The 15,469-nt window shown below is 63.9% G+C and overlaps 1 protein-coding gene across 1 annotated transcript; it reads left to right on the forward strand.

Annotated features, from left to right (window-relative positions):
• Positions 1-639: 639 nt before the first annotated feature.
• On the forward strand, positions 640-15,139 carry NXPH4 (neurexophilin 4; the record flags this gene model as incomplete). Its single annotated transcript, XM_082011874.1, has 2 exons — positions 640-687; positions 14,372-15,139. 2 exons carry the CDS (start codon positions 640-642, stop codon positions 15,137-15,139), a joined length of 816 nt encoding a protein of 271 aa, XP_081868000.1.
• Between the last annotated feature and the right edge of the window lie 330 nt (positions 15,140-15,469).

The raw sequence follows: 15,469 nt of genomic DNA on the forward strand, positions 1-15,469 counted from the left end.
TCGCACGCTCCAGGATGTGCAAGGCAGGAGTGCCCATGTGTGGGCATCCTTGATGTGTGCACGGGGCCCGGGGGCTGCCCCCCAAAGACCCTCCTGTAGGGTGGTCCCCCTTCTCTGCTGGAGCCTTTGGGAGGGCCCAGCCACAGGGACCCTCTACCCTCCCCAGGTGCAGCTGGGCAGGATGGAGATGGGCAGGACTGCCCCCCCCAGGTGCTAGCACATCCCCCCAGAGAGGAGCAGGACTGGGAGCATTCCGGGGTGCTGGGGTCTCCCAGGAGAGAGGGGCAGGACCAGGGGCACGCCAGGGTGCTGGAATCTCCCAGGAGAGGGGCGCAGCCCCGGCCTTGCCCCTCCCCGGGCTTGGGGCTGGCCCGAAGACGGCCCGCGGTGCGGGCAGGGGCTGGGTGCAGGGTCCCCGGGGCGCCCCCCGGAGCCGCCCCCGCCCGCTGCCCGGGGCCCGCCGCCGCTGCCCGGGGCCCCCCCGCGGGGGCGGCGGGCCGGGATTGGCGGGGCGCCGCGGAGGCGCCGCCCGGCCCCAGCAAGTCTCCAACTTTCTTCCTGCCTCCCCTCGCTGCCGCCTCCCTCCTCCGCCCGCCCTGCCGCGCTCCGTCCATCCCGGGAGCCCCGCGGAGCCCCGCGATGCTCCGCTGCCGCCTGCCCCTGCTCGGGCCCTGGCTGCTGCTGCAGGTACGGGGGGTCCGGGCGCGCCCCGGCCGCAGCCGCCCGTGGGCGGCAAAGTTGCTGCTGCCGGCGGGGGGGTGTGCGGTTCCTGGGGGGGGGGGGCCGTGCAATTACCGGGGGTGGGTGGGCTGTCATGCCGTTATTGGGAGGGTGATACAATTCCGAGGGGTCTGTGCCGTTCCGCGGGGGGGACATGCAGTCCTGGCGGGGGGGGGAGACGACGTGCGGCTTCTGGGGAGACATGCAGTTCAGGGGGGGGTGCAATCGCGCGGGGGCTCGGGCAGTCACGGAGATAGTGGACAATTGGGGGGGGCTTGTGCGATCCTGAAGAGGGGGGTCTTGCAAATAACGGGGGGGAGGGCGGGCATTTGCAGGGAGGTGAATGGGAGAGTTGTGTGGCGGGGGGGGGGCACCGGGCAGGGGTTGCACAGCGGGGGGTCCTGCTCGCCCCAAGTTGGAGAGGGCTCGGGGCTGTCCCGGACTCTGCGCGGGCGGTACGGGGCACCGCGCTCGGACATCGGGCGGAGTTGGGGGCCAGGGGGGCCCGTGGGAGCAGAGGTGGGTCCCGCCGCCGGTGCAGCCGTCGTACACCCCCCGGTTGCGAGCAGCCCCCTCCCCTTGCAGAGCGCGGAAGGCGCCGTCTGGCAGGTGCGGCGGGGGGGGCGGGCAGCGAGACGCGCGAGACGGAGCCGCGTGTGGGCGGGTCGGGCCCTCGGCCGGGCGTGGAGGGGGTCTGCGGGGGGGCCGGGGCCCCCTGCGCGCCGTGGGGTGCTCTTGTCCTACGCCCCGCACCTGCGGGTGCGGGCAGCGGGCACGGGCCTGCAGTGGGGGGAGGCAGGGCGAGTCCCCTCCACCGGCCAGCTGTGCCGGGCGGGGGACCTGCTGCACCCCAGCGGAGCTGGGGTGACAGAGGTTTCCCCAGCTCCGCCAAGGGTGTGAGTGCTGAAACCACCTGCAGAGGTGACGCCTCATTTCTGTCCTGACTTGGTATGGGCTCAGCTCCAGCACTGGCATGGACTTCACCTCTGTTGAGGGGGGCATCTGCCCACCAGCTCCGTCCCCCCATCTCCCTGGGGTGCTCCCTCAGCCAGGGGGTTGGTGCACTGCGCATTTACCCCAGGAACAAGCTTGGCTTTGCCAAGCTGGGCAGGGGGCTTTGCCTGTTCTTGCCCCTTTGCCTGTCTGTGGAGGTTGAGAGGCTGCAGATGCGGAGACACCCTCCCCACCCACAGAGCCCTCCCTGTGATGTCCTCCAGTCCCAGATACTAAATGCTTCCCAAGGCCACTCACCCCTGCGTGTCCCCCGTCTGCCATCTCCTCTGGGGGCCCAGCAAGGCTTTTCCCTCCCAGCTGGAGCTGATGGCTTTGGGGGCTACAGCTGCATCCGGCACCAGCGCCTGTCATGGTCATGAATGGGGGGATTTGTGCCCCTGCAGCCTTGCTGGGGGGGCTGGCCTCATCACCCAGCAGATCTGATTTCCTGACACTCCATTTTTACTTTCTGTGTTTCATGAATAAAATCAAACGAGTCAATTCCCTCTCGGGAATTGGATGCACATCAGGGACACCCCCCCCCCGCACAACCCTACCCCCCAGGCAAAGGCTCTTGCAACTTGTCTCTCTCTAGAACGCTCCTCTCTGTACGTATATAGATGGATAGATGTGTGTGCGCGTGTGTCTGTGTGTGGGGGTGGCTCTGTGTGACCCCCCCCCCGCCCCGTGTCCATCTAACGCAGAGCATCTGTCGGTGCTGGAGCTGCTTCAAGACAAATGGTTTTGTTTTGATGAAATCAGGAGCAGGGCGCTGCCCCTGTCCCCCTCCCTGCCTGCGCAGGCAGCAGCGGCGGGGGGTGAGGTGGGGGCTCTGTGGCCGGGGGGAGCGGGCCTGTCCTGGGGTGGGCACGCAGGTGCAGGAGCCTCCTGCCGCGTGCGTGGGGAATAACCCTGGGAGAGGCTGGCAGGGGCAGCGAGCCCCAGCCCCTCTGCGCTGCAGGGCTGGGCCCAGCCAGTGGTCTCTGGGCTTCCTGGCGTGGGGACGGGTTGCAGGAGGGGCTGGGGTCTTCAGGGCCACATGGCCGGCCAGGTCACAGGGGAAGGGAGATGGAGCTGTTCTGCCCTCTCAGCCCTCTGGGCCTGCTGGGAGGAAACTTTCCTGCTTTCCCAGCCCCTCTTGGGGGACAGGAGGCAGGCTGATGGGGGGGCCACCAGCTCCCCCCAGCCCCAGTTGCCGCACTGGACCTGAGCTCCCCAGCGCCGCATCCTGCCGGGGCTGGGGCTGGGGCTGTGGCGAGAGCGATGGACGAAGAGGCAGGCGCGGCTGCCTCCCCCAGGCAAGCACCTGGCAGAAGGTGGGTCGTTTGCCCGTGCCGGAGGGGACAAGCCCTGGGCTGTGTGTTCGTGAGAGCGTTCCTGCTGCAGGAAGGACGGACTCCCGCGGTGTCTCCCCGCTGTGCTGTGTGCTGATTGTCCCTGCTGGGTGTGTGTGCAGGTGTGTTTCTCCCTGCTGGGATGGACAAGCTCTCCTGGCCCAGCGGGTGCCCGTCTCTGCCGCGTGTGTGCAGATCAGCTCCCCCTGGCCCCCCGCCCTTCATGGCTGCTGCTGCCCAGGATTTGCCTTCTCCTTCCTTGCACCTGGGCTCAGGATGGCAGCGGTTGGGCAGGCTGGAGAGATGCTGCCCAGTGCTCCCTGCAGGTGATTTGCCTGCCTCAGCCTTCCTCAGGCTGCTGGTTTATGTTTATGCATTAGTTTTTTTCTGTGCATTGAACATTAAATCTTGGAGGTCTCTCAGAGTAAGGCTGGCCTGGCTTCCCACTGGTTTAGGTCCTGTCCAGCCCCACAGGTGCACCCGGGAGCAATGGGATAGACCCATGGCTGGGGCAGGCTGGGCATCACTCCTGGGTGTTTCCTACAGCCGTCCTTGGGCTCAAAGGGGCGGCTGTAGTTTTGCAGAGAGGAAGGGCAATTCCTGGCCAGTAACTTCCCAGCCTTCCCAGGAGGTGGATGCCAGCCTTAGCCCTGTGGTCCCAGACGCCCAGGTGACAAACCGGCCTGCATCCTGCTCGGTGTGATCCGTGTCAGGTGCTGAACAAGCGCCAGCGGTGGGAGGGGGTGGCTTGCCACTGGCCCCGGAGCAGGCCAGTGCCACCAGGGTGCAGCGGGGCTCCCTGGGAGGAGGGCGGGCTGCGGTGGCTCCGCACAGCAGCAGCAGGGCTGGAGCCAGGATGCCGGGTGTTTCTCCTCACCCCTGCTCTGGCCCAGCTACCTGCCTCTGTCTTTGCAGAAAGGTGCCTCCCCAGCAGTGTGCCTCAGTTTCCCTCCTTCCTGGTGGGTGAGGAGGTGAGATAGTGGGTGTCTGCAAAGCACCTGGAGTGTTGCTGGCAGGTTTTCCTTCCTGGATTAACCCTTCCCAGGAAAAATCCTGCCTTGCAGTGCCGGTGGCCATGCCAGCAGGAGGCTGGTGGCACGGGATGCCAGCCTCCGGGAAACTCACCCTGCTTCATTCCCTTTCCCTCCCAGTCACCCGAGAGCTGTCACAGATCTACCGGGTGGTTGGCTGACAGATGACTTTGCTCTTAAGCAGATGCTGCTAGCCCTTTTGGTGCAAGGACACCCCTATTCACACACCCCCAGCTCCCATTAATGGGGAGAATTTAACCCTTTCATCGCTCAAAGACATATACCCGATTTGGGACCAGGGGAGGGGAAATGGGGTTTGGTTGGTGGCGCAGCCCTGCAAGCCCCTGTCTGGCCCGGGGTCCTTCCAGGCACAGGGCTGCAGGGACCAGCCCCAGCAGGACAGTGCCCGGACGGCACCTGCTGGGGACGGGGGAGCAGCTCCACGCGTCCCCACTCTCCCGGCTCCTGCAGATCTCCTGAGCCGACCATCGTTGCAGCGGGTGTTGTGTGCTCAGCATGGCTGAGCTAATCTATTGCCAAACAAACACACACTGTTATTCCGAAAGAAGGTTTCCAAGCGACTCATTTCCCTTTTTTTTAATAACTCTTCCCTGTGGTGCCCTTTGCACCCTGAGCTGGGAGATTCAATAAGGCTGGAGCCTGGAGCGTGGCGCGGCTCAGCCTCCTGCTGAATGGGGGGAGTAGCAGCTGGGGGGGCACCCAGGGGTGCCCCCCAGCCAGACCTGCTCCTGCTCTTCCACTGTGGTGTTCTGGCTGAAATCTGGGGCCTGCTTTATTGCTTTTTCTCCCCGTTTTGTTTTTTATTGCCAGTATTCTGCCGGGCACTGGCAGGGGGGCTAGGAGGGGGCAGCCGAGCTGGGACGGCAAGGCAGCTTCCCTCTGCGGCGGCAGCCCTAAGCTGAGCACCCGGCAGCCCCACTGCTAATCACACCCATCCCAATTAACACTCCCAGATTAATGACTTTTGCCCCCCACCCCTGCATCCACAGCTCCTCCTCCTCCCAGCGAGCCAAAGTCCTGGCAGCCAGCGGCCCAGCAGCGGGGCTGCGCTGAGATCCCGGCAGCCGAAGCCTCTCGCCCCCCCGCCTGCCTTGGCCAGGCTCCAGCATTCTGAAGAGCTGCCTGGCTCAGCCTTCGCGCTCGGGCGCTGAAGGTAAATGGCCCAGGAAAGATGAAGCTTCCTCTCCAGCCGCTTGGATTGCTACTAAAGAAATAATCACGTCCCTGTGCCCGTGTTCCCCCCTCCCCGCCTTTTTTCCTGATCGCTGTTGCAAAAGGAAAGTCATTGTGGAAATGAGCACCCAGCCTGCAGAAACGATCAGCTGCGAAGAGCCGGCAGGGCCCTGCGCTCTCGGTGGGATTAATTTTCCCCTCCCCAAATAAATCCCCATCAGCCCCTGTTGCTCGGACAGGGGCTGACTGCGGTACACCCAGGGCATGGCAGGTTGCTCAGCCCAGTGCCGCTGCAGCACAGACCCCGACCCAGCCCTGTGGCTGTCCCAGCAGCTGTGCTGGCCTCGGTGGGTGTCACAGTGGCAACGACAGACCCTCTCATTCCTCCTCCTCTGCCCCCAGCACTGGTCAGCGCAGCCTCTGTCCTTGGCTCATTGGCGAGCAGAGCGATGCTTTACGCCGCTTTGCCTGGTGCCTGCTTGGGACCAGGAGCCTGGGCAGGGTGGTGTGTGCCCCCGGGGGGGCACAGACCCGACATCCCCTGCTCCTGGCAGGAGCCAGTGCCCAGCTGTGGCAGGGCGCAGCCCTGTGACCCCCGGATGGTGCAGCCTGACAGGAGCCGCGGCCCCGGCAACGCCCCTGAGGGTCCCTTGCACCCCTGGGTCTCTCGGAGGGTTTTAATCAGCCTCTGCTGCTGGGGGGATGCAGAGAACAGCCATGTCCCGCCGCTGCTGCTCCCTTTCTTCTCCTCCTGGGAGAAGGAAGCACATTCCACCAGATCCAGCACATTCCCCCAGCTGGTTTGGCAATGCGCCGAGGGGGAAATGAGGGCAGCAGGGGAGGTGCAGTGCTGGGGGGCACGGGGATGGGGTCCCCACTGAGGGGACAGCTCTGCATTTGCACCTGTCCGTGGTGACCTTCGCACTGGCCCTGTCTCGTCATGGGGAGGGGACGGGGACTGGAAATGCAATTTATGATCCCGCCTGATACGATCTTATAAAATTTCCCGGGCACACTCGAAATTACATTTCCATAGCTCAGGAGAAGCGATCTCCTCGCACGACGATACCTGCCACTTTTATGGCTACATTTATTGCAATAATAAAGTGAAATGGTGAGGCGAGGTGGTGGGGGCGGGCCTGGGGGGAGGAGAGGCAGCTGGGCAGAAGGTAGGGGCTGCATTCCTGGGGTCCCTCTGGTTTGGGGGGGGGGGCTTGGGGGAAACTGCCACCTCTCTGCACCCCCCAGAAAGACTTCACCCACCAAAGAGCTGGGACAACTCTGGAGGGGTGGAGGGAGCCCGGCAGCCTGCTGCATTGTCGGGAAACTGAGGCAGAGCCACAAGGGCCAAGGAGGGGGAACGCAGGCGTCCTGGCTGGGCATCCCTAGTTGCCAGGGATGCAGGAGCAACCTGGGACGAGTCCCTGCTGGCTCTGCCCTGGTTTCCCCACACACTGTCCATGTGAGCTGCCCACGTCTGCAGGCTCCTGCACGCTCCTGAGCGCGAGGGGGCTCAACTGAGGGAGCCGTGGCCCTGGCACCGTGCGGGAGAGGAGCGTGGCTTGTGCTGGGCATGCAGCAGCATGCTGGCTGTGGAGCAGCCCTTCTCCCCAGTGACCGCCAGCCTCTTCCACCCCATCCCCGTGCAACGCGGGGTCCACCGGCCAAGCCAAGCCGGACGTTTCAGGCAGGCTGGGCTCCGGCTGGCTCTGGGAGACGCTGGTGATGTGCTGCCTGGACGAGCAGGATTCAATTTCCTCCCAGGCCCATCAGCCCACATGTCCCTGTTCTTCCCACTGCCCCCGTGCCCCCTCACCGCTGGCTTGTGCACACCCGCCTGCACACCCCTTTCCCCCTTCCCACTCCATTTATCTCCTCATTTTCTCATTCATTCTCTTTTCTTCCTTGAGTCCAATGAGTCACACAAGCCCTGAATCCTTTGCCTGGTGCTGTCTCCTCCCTTCTATTATATTTTTTCCTTTACTCTTAACAGCACTTTTCTTTTTCACCCGTGGGGGGAGAGACTGGGGATGTACATTTTTCTCTGCTCCCCCCCAGCCACCTACCAGCTCCTGTCTCACCATGAAGCCCTTAAAAGTAATAAATAAATAAAACAACGGCTGAGAAAAGAAAAGGCAGGAAACGAGTGACAGGGAAAAGGAACCAAAACGAAAGAAAAGGAGTAAAAAAAAAAAGTCCTACTCGGGCTATGAAATATTTATTAGCCAGCGCGTGCCGAGCGCGTTAATAAAGCTGCAGCATTTGCATATTTTTTCCATCTGCAAGGAGCGAGGTGTCTGTTTAGGGGGTGAAGGCAAAGGCGTCTGTGGGAAGCTTTCTCCTGGCCCTATGCAGGTCGTGCTCCCGCTCAAGGCCATGCCGGCCCTTGCACTAGTGTTGCTTCGGGCAGGGGTGTCACCGGGAGCAGGACCCCAGCGCAGCTCCCATGGGTCTTGCTGTCATCACGGGCGGCATGTGCAGGGCGGGTGCCGGCAGCTCCAGCAGCCCTGTTGCACTGTAGTGACGCGATGGTGGATTTGGCTTTGGCGAGCTCATCCCAGGTCTGCCTCCCCCCGAGGACGTGCTGACGCTGGGTCCGCCTGTCCTAGTGCTGGGACTTCTGCAGCTGCCTGTCCACTGGGCTGTGCTCGGGTCCGCGCAAATGGCTGGCAGTTGCGGCAGCGACGGCACAGAAGAGGCAGAAGAAAGACCGAGGAGGCCTTTGGGTGGTCATGCTGAGCTCACCTCCAGGGCAGGATTTGTCCGGCCATCACCACCGCTGTGTGCGCATGTGTGGCAGGGTGGCTGTGCATGAGTGCATCCTGACTTGTCCCTGTCCGTCATCTGCTCGACCCCTCCGTGCCTGGGGCTGTGGCAGGTTCAGCATCCCCTGGAGCACGATGCCCTTTCACCGCACCACGTCCATCCCACCCCGTTGTGCTGCGGTGAGTGAGGCAGCCGGTGCTGCTGCCTGTGGCTGGATGGGAGCTCCTGAGCAGGGGGATGGTGGGTGGGAGGAGGGGGCTGAGTGACACCGGGGGGCTGGCAAGGTGAAGAGGGGATGGGCTGTGCATGGGCATTGGGGGGTTCTGGCTGTGGGGCAGGCCACTGCCTGCACAGCTGTGGGGCATTGTGCCGTGCGTGGCAGGGCTGGCTCTGGCTGTGCCGGCGAGGGGCACCGAGCAGAGCCAGCCCCCCGCGTGTGCCCTGGCCCTGGAGCTGCTGGCCAGGGATGAGCTTTCAATGCCCCCTTTGAGCTGGGAGCCAGTGGGACACGGGGGCAGCTGCTGGCGACGGCCAGCTGGGTTTCTCCTCTTGCCCTTGTGAGGCTGAGATGGGGCTCCCGAGGCCGTGCTGCACCCCCTGCCCATGACACCCCACGCCTGACCAGCAGCCCGCAGCCCTTCCCTGTAACTGCCGCCGGACTGCGCACCACTGCTGTCCCTGGGCCCCCCTCGCTGCCCCACTCCCCATCCTGCAGCCCTGTCCTTTTGCCCTTGAGTCCTCCCCACCGGACAAGCAGCATCCTCGGTCACAGGCTCCCCAGGCAGGGACAGGCAGCCAGTCTGGGCCTCGCCTTGTGCTTCTGGTCTACGGCCCCTGGGCTCCTTCCAGCTCTGCCAGCACCCTGGACCTAGCCCAGGTGCCCCTAATAGCGGGTTAATTCGTTGCCCTGGCACAAAGGAGCCATTACCACAGATTTGCCTCACGGGGACTTTCATTAGCCAGCCTGCCACTCATCAGCCCCATCTGCGCTTGCCGAGGCGGAGCAGCATGCTTGCGCCCAGTGGGGCAGAGGCACAGGCAGAGGCGCGGCCGTACCCCCGACACACACTGGGGCAGGTGCACAGGAGGAAGAGGAACGTGTTCATCCCGGGGTGCTCAAAACACTGAGGAGCAGAGGCTCCCCTGCAAAGGTACACGTGCAGAGCCGCCGTGCTTCGTGTGTGAGTGCATAACTGTGCATGTGTGCACACAGATGTGCTCACAGGGATATGCAGGACACATGAAGGCATTCATGCACATTCAGCTGCACGCTTGCTGCATGCGTGGCCTGTGCGGCCTGTGCACACACGAGCAAACAAGCATTTGTTGCATTCACCCGCATGCTTGCTGCAGGTGCACGTTGGGCCAGGCAGGCACTGGGCGACCTCAGTGCACGCCTGCTGGTACCCACAGGCATGCACACTTGCACACAGACGTGGGAGCACGCACATTCAGAGCTGACTGTGTGCTCTCGCCCACACACGTGTGTTGCATGCCTCAGCACACTCAGGTGTGTGCTTGGGTCCCTCCCTGCAGCCCAGCAGAGCCCACCTCTGCACCGCATCACCCTGCCACCACATTAGCACCCGCGAGGCGCCGGCGAGATAAATGGGAGCTGTCAGAGGCACCTTGTTTGCTGCTAACCTTTGGAAATGCCACACCGCCCCAGGCTGCGCTGTGCCGGGGGAGCGGGCTCGTGGGGATTGTCGCTCACCACCTCCAATTAATCTCTCTGCACTAACGAAGGCAGCGGGGTGGCAGGGGAGAGACCAGCTTGACCCCGGGCCCATGGGGAGAGCTGGAGACCCCAGTTGGCAGATGGGCGCCTGCTCTGCCACCAACCCCCACCAAGGCGGGGGGGCAGCTTGGAGCCGGGTGCAGCGGACAGGCTGGCTGTAAGGACAAGGCCTTTGGTGAGGGTTGTCATGGGTGGTCTGCTCTTGGTGCCAGCAGGGGCTGTTTTGCCTTGAGATGGTACCCATCTGTCATGGCGCTGTTCTTGGGGTGCTGGGAGCTCATCAGAGCCCGCACTGGGGCAGCCAGCCCACCCCGCCTCTCCCTGTGCCGATCTGCTGCCCTCCGTCAAGGTGACCGTAGGTGTCGGGGGAGAGCTGACGGTGCTTGGCCCTGCCAGCAAATGGGATGTGAGTGGCCATCACTGCTGGTCCTGACAAGGCAAATTGATGCCGGCACCGAGAGCCTTCCCAGTCCCTCTGCAGCCACCCCCAGCCCTTCCTGCATCCTTGCCTGGCTGCTTGTGCACACACAGAGTGACACATGGGTCCCTGCAGACACATGGCAGCCCTGCAGAGCCCCACACATGCACAGAAAAGTGCACAAGGAGCCTGAAAGCAGCAAAAACATACATCGTTTTCTTGGGGTAATGCGCAGATGCAGCAGCGTATGCATGCGTAACAGTGAAAAACAAACATACCAGACAAACACACACGAATGGTGCATCGCAGCTGGAGCCCAGGACAGAGTGGAGCCCGGCACGGCCCTCTGGCACGGGGGACAGATCCTGGTGCGGCCATGGAGGGAGGGGCTCTGCACACAGCTGGGATCCCCATGTACGCCTGTGAAGCGTGTCCAGGAGGTTCATGTGCACGTGTGTGCATGCTGCACCCCTACCACTCACAAGCAGAAACATTAATATTTAACACGAGGTGTGAGTGGGACCTGCCCTGAATGCCAGCAGCGCTGGCAGGGTGCAGGGGAGTGACCTTGGCTCCCGTCAACGTTGTCGTGGAAGAGGCTTGCCATGGCCCCACGCTACTGCACCCCTGCCCACAGGTTCAGAGACCCCCGGCTAGCCAGGGGAAGCTGCCCTCCTTAGGCTGCACCAGGGGGTGCGGGTAGTGAGGGTCTCCCCCATGTCCCTGTGCTGCCCATGGCCCCAGGCTGCTCATGCTGCAGTTGATAGCCCTGGCTGCATCTGCAGTTGCTGCCCTGCTCTGCAATTCCCTTTCATCCCGCAGTCGCCCAGCAGCTCCTGGGGAGGGATCTGGGGGTGCATGGGAGGCTGCCAGCCTGGGCCCCCACCCTGAGGGGCTGGGGGGCACCCCCGTCCCGGCAGGGATGAGGGCCTCTATCCCCTGGGAGTGCCCTGCCCTGCCCTGCCTGCGCCCAGTCCATGACCCACAGCCCTTGGCCCCATCCTGCCCCATCCTCCTGCACAAGCCTGGCCTGGGGACCCGCAGCCCTTAGAAATGCAGGGAGCTGGTTGTCGGCATCTTCCCCAGGACAGGCTGGTCCCCATTGTTTCCCACTGTGTCCGCTCCCCGCTGGCTGCCCATCCCTGTCATTTCCCTGTCCCTACTGCATCTTTCGCCATCAATTTCGATCACAGCCCATTCCCATCGCATCCCCATCCCCATTGCATCCCCATCTCCACTGCATCCCCCTCACTGCTAGCAAGGGATCATGGGAGGGGGTAACTTGGAAAAGGAAACTGAGGCAGAGGGAGGAGGTCTGTGGTGGCTCATGTAGCACTGCTGGGGCGAACTAATCATCCTGGCTTGCAGCCCTAGCTGAGGTGGAAAGCACAGAGCTGAGAAGCCTCCAGAAATCTTTCCTGGGTTTGTGGGGGCTTGGGCAGCGTGTGCTAGTGCGCTCCTCCATGGGCTGCAATCTCCGTGCTGCTCCCTCTCCCCTCTCTGTGGGTGCAGATGGGTTTTGGGGGCTCCCCTTCCAGCTGTGGGGTTGCTGGTGCCCCTCGCCCATCTATGCTCATCTCGTGGTGAGGGATGCCCACTGCCTCCCCACGGGGGGGTGCAGGGGGCTTCCGGGCTGATGAATATGTACGAGTGGGATTAACGATGGAGCGTAGCTGGGGCGGAGGGGGAGCGGCGGTCTCGCCGGGGCTACCGTCCCGTCCCGCCCCCCCGCCGCAGAACGTCGCTCTCCTGGCCTGAGGGAGGTGCAGGGGGCTGCCCTTCTCCCCCTCCCCCTTTTATCTTTCCATCTCGCGGTCCTGCCGCGCTCGCTCCCTCTCTCTCTGGCTGGTGAAGGCGCCCGGCTTTGAAGCGGCGTTGAAATATAGATAAGGGCGAAGGCAGCAGCCACGCTCAGAGAGATTGGGGAGGGAGCCGGGGGACGGCCAGACCGGGGCGGGGGGCTGCGGGGATGCTCAGCCGCAGCTTCGCACTGCACAGCCCCCTGTGCCCCCCCACCTCCCCGGGCTGGGCTGAGACCTCACAAATCCTCCTGCCCTGCCTACAGACCCGGGGCCAGGCAGCCCGGCCCGGCCCGGCCAGTTCCCGGGACAGAGGCAGAGCCCGGGGGCAGAACGGTCGGTGCCGGCAGCAGCAGCCCGCGCTGCCGCCTCTGCCGGTGCGGCACGGGCGAGAGCGAGCGCGGGCCAGAGCAGATTTACAGGCTCAGCCCGGCGCACACGGCATTAGGGGGACAGGGCAATAGATCCCGCAGACAGCAGTGCACAGCCTGGCCAGAGACTCCAGCTCAGCAGCTGGAGAGGAACAGGGCAAGCACGGGGGCCCATGGCCACGGCGGCTGCCCCTGATGCTCCATCCCTGTTGGGTGCCCAGCAGAGACTGGTCCCTGCACACAGACCTGCCTGTCCAGCAGAGGAGGGGGCACGGGGGTGTTGAGCCATGCTGACGGTGCTGCAGAATGGCTAGGTGCCAGGGTAAGACCCCAGCAATGGCAGGCAGGAGCCATCCCTAGGGCCTTCTGCCCTGCCTGCAGCCCCACTGGCTCACATTCAGCGCTGAGGCACACCTCAGTTTCCTGTGGGGGCACAGCCCTGCCTCCCGCTCCCCCCAGGCCCTTCCAGCTGGCATCTCTACTCTCAGCCCTCCTTCCCTGCTCCCCTCCTTCCCGTATTCCCCTTGGGAAACAGGTCGTCTAGAGCAAAAACTGCCAGAGCAGCCCGAGCACCTGCCAGCTTGCAGGCGACAGTGATTGACGAGGCCAGGGCTGACGGCGCATCATCCTGTGCGCCGGGAGCAGCTGGCAGGGCAGGCAGGGCATGCCGGGCACCAGGGTGCAGAGCCAGGAGCAGCCAGGTTGAAGGATGGTGAAGCGGGGGGGCAGGCAGGCTCAGGCAAGGGAGGGAAATGGGACATGCCAGAGATGGGGTCCCAGGGCTGAAGAGGTGCCAGCTGGCTCTGCTCACCGCTGCTGAGCCGTGCAATGTCTGTCCCAGCAGCCAGCCAGGCAGAAGCGATGGCCATGGGGAACCTCAGGAAGGCAGCGCTGCAGTCCCGTCCCAGCTGATGCCTGGCAGGAAGCAGGAGGCAGGTCCCAGCCCACTCAGTGCCTGGGACCTTTCTTGACCAGTGTGGTACGGGGCTGCAGCGTGACACCCCAGCACTGGCTGCATCTCCAGAGGGTCCTGGTGTGCCCGTGCCCATCAGCACCTCCTTAACTGGGCTCACAGCTTGCCCAGGTTTGAGAGACCAGGCAGCTGGTCTCCACCATGGCTCCCTGCCTTGATTTACCCCATCAAGAGAGAAGCTGCCCCTTCCCACCCTGTGAGAGCCCTTGCTGAGGGTTCCTGGCTCTATGTTGGACAAGGGGATGTCCTTGTACCAGTGCAGGGACCTTGCAGCTGTCTGGCGTTTTCCTCCCCCTCCACTGCCCATCTTCCCTGCTTTTTCTGCAAATTCCCTCCCTCATCAGAATACAGGGTGACCCCAGCCCCTTCCCCCTGCCAGAAAAGCAAGGGGTCCCTGCTAGTTCCGTGTGGGCCCCCCTCTGCACACAATGCACCCCACCATTCAGCTGTGTCCACCCTGTTCAATTATCCTGGAGGGTGGAGCGGCTGCCGTGCAGCCTGGCGGGGGTCTCTGTAATTTCAGCCTGCAGATCAGAGGCACCGGGTAATGCAATTAGGCTTCCCTGGCAGGCGGTGTGGGGCTCCGATGCCTCCCCCTCTCTGTACGTGCTGCTGCCCCTCACCCCCCTGCATTTTAATAGGCCTTAACTATGGTGGGGCAGGCAGTTGTCAATTGTCCTACTTCTTCCCATCACAGGGACATGGGTGATGCTGGAGAAGCAGCCCTAACTCCTGGGGTGTGTCTGGGACAGGCCTGTGTGGGGCTGAGAAGGGGTTAGGGGTGGCATGGGCAGGGTGCAGCCATGCTCAGCTCTGGGCATGGCTGCAGGAACAGTGGATTGGGGCACGGTGCAGAAGGGACATGTGGTGCCAGAGGGGTGCGTGGCCACAGAAGGGATGCAGGGGTGCAGGAGGGTACACAGACACAGAAGGGTGCATGGGGACAGGCAGCAGGATGAGTGAGGGGTGGCAGGCGGGAGGATGAGCCAGGGAGCCACAGGCACAGCTTGTGCAGTCTCTGCCCTCTTTCCCAGACGGTGTGTGCTGGGGGCCACATCACCAAGACCCTGGGCTACTTGGAGCTGGGCACCTCCGGCCTCCTCAAGGATGTCCCCTACGGTACCCTGAAGCCCCCAGTGCTTGACCCTGGGCGGCTCATTCCGGCTGAGCCCCCCCAGGGCGCAAGGACACCCTCGGGTGCCGCACGGAGCCCCTGGGACTGGCAGAAGAACCAGACAGCTGGGGAGCTGCCAAGCCCCCATGCCCGGCGCAAGCCCTCACTCAAGTCTGGCCGCACCAAGAAGATCTTTGGCTGGGGCGACTTCTACTTCAACATCAAGACGCTGAAGTTCAGCCTGTTGGTGACAGGGAAGATCGTCGACCACATCAACGGGACCTTCAGTGTCTACTTCCGCCACAACTCCTCCAGCCTGGGCAACGTCTCGGTCAGCATCGTGCCTCCCTCCAAGGCGGTGGGTTTTGAGGTGCTGGTGCCAGCCCCACCACCGCTTCCCCGCCTGCCCCCCCAGCAGAGCACCCTGCCCGAGGGGCACCCGGCCAAGGCCCTCAACTGCCACGTGGAGTACGAGAAGACCAACCGGGCACGGAAGAATAAGCCCTGCCTGTACGATCCCTCCAAGGTGTGCTTCACCGAGCACACGCAGAGCCACGCCGCCTGGCTCTGCGCCAAGCCCTTCAAGGTCATTTGCATCTTCATCTCCTTCCTCAGCATCGACTACAAGCTGGTCCAGAAGGTCTGCCCTGACTACAACTTCCAGCATGACAACCCCTACTTCGGCTGATGACCACAGGAAGGGGGAGCAGGCACCAGAGCTGGAGGCAGATGGGGTCCGGGGGCTCCTTCACCCTTGTCCTGGCTGCATAGTGCCCCCATCACTCCCGCACTGGCCCCCCATCATCACTGCAGCCCCTCCCCGGGGCGCTGGAGTGGCACCAGGGACAGCAAGCCCGGTGCACGGCCAGTGCAGGGGGTCCTGGCCCCACCGCCTGCCATGCAGCCATGCTCCCGTCCCTGTGGCTGGGCAGGGGGGTGCAGGCACAGAGCCTGGCCCCCCACCCCACGCTGGAGGCTGGGCTGGGATCCTTGGGAGTGTGTGGGTGAGTCGAGGGGG

This window comes from Phaethon aethereus (assembly GCF_964289735.1).
Source record: "Phaethon aethereus genome assembly, chromosome: 29".
Lineage (NCBI taxonomy): Eukaryota > Metazoa > Chordata > Aves > Phaethontiformes > Phaethontidae > Phaethon > Phaethon aethereus.